The sequence below is a fragment of the Primulina tabacum genome, chromosome 2 (assembly GCF_025594145.1).
Source record: "Primulina tabacum isolate GXHZ01 chromosome 2, ASM2559414v2, whole genome shotgun sequence".
NCBI classification, from domain to species: domain Eukaryota; kingdom Viridiplantae; phylum Streptophyta; class Magnoliopsida; order Lamiales; family Gesneriaceae; genus Primulina; species Primulina tabacum.
In genome coordinates, this window is record NC_134551.1 from 41132823 (window position 1) to 41135664 (window position 2842).

The 2842-nt window shown below is 34.7% G+C and overlaps 1 protein-coding gene across 1 annotated transcript; it reads right to left on the reverse strand.

Moving 5' to 3' along the window:
* Nucleotides 1-2028: 2028 nt before the first annotated feature.
* On the reverse strand, nucleotides 2029-2442 carry LOC142537682 (uncharacterized). Its single transcript, XM_075643176.1, has one exon. It carries the CDS (start codon nucleotides 2440-2442, stop codon nucleotides 2029-2031), a length of 414 nt encoding a protein of 137 aa, XP_075499291.1.
* Nucleotides 2443-2842: the final 400 nt, after the last annotated feature.

Sequence of the window (2842 nt, forward strand, 5' to 3'; positions counted from 1 at the left end):
CATCAGTTAAGACAGCTTTAAGCCAACAAATCATACAACAGACTACAACTGACAAAAGGGATGCACAGCAGACTGCAACATCATACTATTGTTAGAAGAATGTTGACACACTCAGAAAGGACGAATCGATGGATATGTATTAATTAATGCATTCAATGTTACCGTTGGAAGCGAAGCATATAAATAGTTGAGGAGTTCAGTAAGAGGACTGATTGATAATTTTTTAAATAGAGAACAATTGAAAAATTCAATTACTCATCACAAAAACCCACATCTCAAAATCATATAAATAGCAGTGAGGCTATTATTTTAGCAAAAACACTAGCACACTACATTGTTTTATTCGATTTTTATAATAAGTTATGCTACTTTTCTGTGCAAGATAATCATTTTTGAAATACTAATAAGTTAATAGAAACTAAGAATTTCAGTTTGGTAGTGTTCAAGTCCAAACTGAAGTGGGTTATTACAGTTGTTGTAATCAATCTAAGCCTTTTAGTGAAAAACATATCCTTGTGATAGAATGGGTGACGTAAGAGCGTTTGAAGTCTCCGGACATCCATAAAAATCCATATGTTCATTACCTTATTATTTCTTGAGTATTCAATATAACAGTTGGTTTATTTCCGCACTTCAAATTAGTTAACTGACTGGTATTGATAACAAGATCTTTTAGTTCATTTTATCACCAAACTGATTCATATTTTGAAAAGAGCCAAAAATCACCAAATGTTTGTTCTGCCCCTCCCCCCTCTTCTGAACAATTTGACACATCAAACGGATCCTAACAACATGATTCCAATTATGACAATGCATGTAATATCCATTTACAGAGTTTTTCTGTGATAACTAGACCGCTTAGATGACCAGCTGCATGGATCAGTTGAACTCTTTTGACCATATCAAATCCTGTGCCTTTTAGCCTTGTTCATATTTTTAATTGGTTGTTCAACCGGCTTACTTGACTCATGTTTTTTATGTACCATAACTGATTTAACAAAGTGAATGTATTTTCCTTTGCACGTATTCATTTCAGACTTAGTACCGCTTGTTGAGGATTTATCTTGGTTGTTAAAATCTAAACCAGTTTTGTCCCCAACTGATATCTGTAAACCTTCCATTCCAGTTACGTGACTGATGACTTGTTCCAGACTTGAATCAGATCAGTTATTCTTGAGTTCTCAGATTTCAACTGCTGAATCAAGGATTGATTCTCATCTTTTTCCGCTGTCAGCATAGCAATCTCCTCTTTGATATTGGACATTTCAACTGATTGTGAACAATCAGCTTTAGTTTTGCCGTTTGTAGGATCAGTTTTCTTAGCTTTAGCTTCCTCAAAGAAGAAAGCAAGCTTACGGAACTCATTTACATTGTCATACCGGTTAGAAATAAGTTATTCACGTGTAAAATAAGTAGAACTTGAATCAAATACATGTTCACTTCCAACATCATCAGCCATGAGGCAATTCACATCTTCTTCATCACTAGATCTGCTTGATCTGTCAGTTTTTTATGCATCACTGTTAGTTTCTACCTATTTTGATTTTCTTTCTTTAGCTACTAGGGCTTCTTGCTTCTTCCTAGATGATTTCTTGTCATCCTTTGATCTTTTCTTGTGCTCGACAGCCTTTTTTCCCTTCTCAAATGATTGCCTGTTGTCCTTCTTTGTCTTGGGACAGTCAGCTTTGAATTGACCAGTATTGCCACAGTTGTAGCATGTGTTTGGTTCTTCCTTTGTTTCATTCTTGTTGTAATTCTTTTGGAATGATCCTTGATTCTTTCTCATGAACCTTCCAAACTTTTTTACGAACAATGACATTTCGTCATTGCTCAGTTGTTCAGCTATCTTCTCGACTGAAACTGATGGCTCCAGTTTCAGAGCACTGAGGGCAGTTGTGACTGGTGGAACTGATTGTTCACCCTCTTTTATTTGCATTTCGAATTTATATGCTTTAACGTATACGAAAAAATCATGTAGTTCCACCTTGTTGAGATTTTTTTTTCTTGCATGGCCATATTTTTAACATCTCATTTTTTGCAAAGGCCACGCATCACCTTTAGAGTAACTTTTTTGTTTGAATACACTTTTTCTAGTGCATTCAGTTCATTTACGATGCTGCTCACCCGTTCATCAAACTCGTTCATTGACTCGCCAACCTTCATTTTGATGTTATCGAATTTTTGCACGTCAACTGAGAGTTTGTTCTCCTTGGTTTGCTCATTTTCTTTACACAGCTGGATCAGCATCTCCCAAAATTCTTGGGCAAATTTACACATTTTGATCTTGCTGAAGGTGTTCTTGCCCAAAGTCTTGTATAGAATATCCTTGGAAATATTATCCAGATTTACCTTCCTTTTATCTTCAGTTGTCCACTCATCGTGTGTCTTCTCAATGCGATGAGGTGTTCTATCAATTATATCAACTACAATATTCGCCTTCATTATTTTCATTGGTTTGTCAGTTATGACGTACCACATATCATCAGCTTGTGTAGCTAGATGACATTGCATTCTAATTTTTCAGTTATCAAATACTTCTTTGAAAAACATAGAAATTTTATTGAACGAAGACATTGTTATCAAATGTGAGTGTTTGGAAATATTCAAGACAAGATTTACTCGCTCTCATAAATCTTGTAAGGATCAATAAATATGGATGATGTGTTTAGAAGAGGGGTTGAATAAACATATCGAATTGTTGATTTTTTTTTCAAATATGAATCAGGTTTTTTAAGGAACTGATCCTGAAATCTAGAATTTCTATATCGATCAAATAAATAATAATAGTAGAGCGGAAAAGAAACTGAAAAATAGATTAAATATTATGGCTGGGATATCGTGA

Excerpts from the sequence above, each read along its gene's own strand:
- LOC142537682 (XM_075643176.1), bottom strand. The coding sequence starts at position 2,442 with ATGAAGGCGAATATTGTAGTTGATATAATTGATAGAACACCTCATCGC.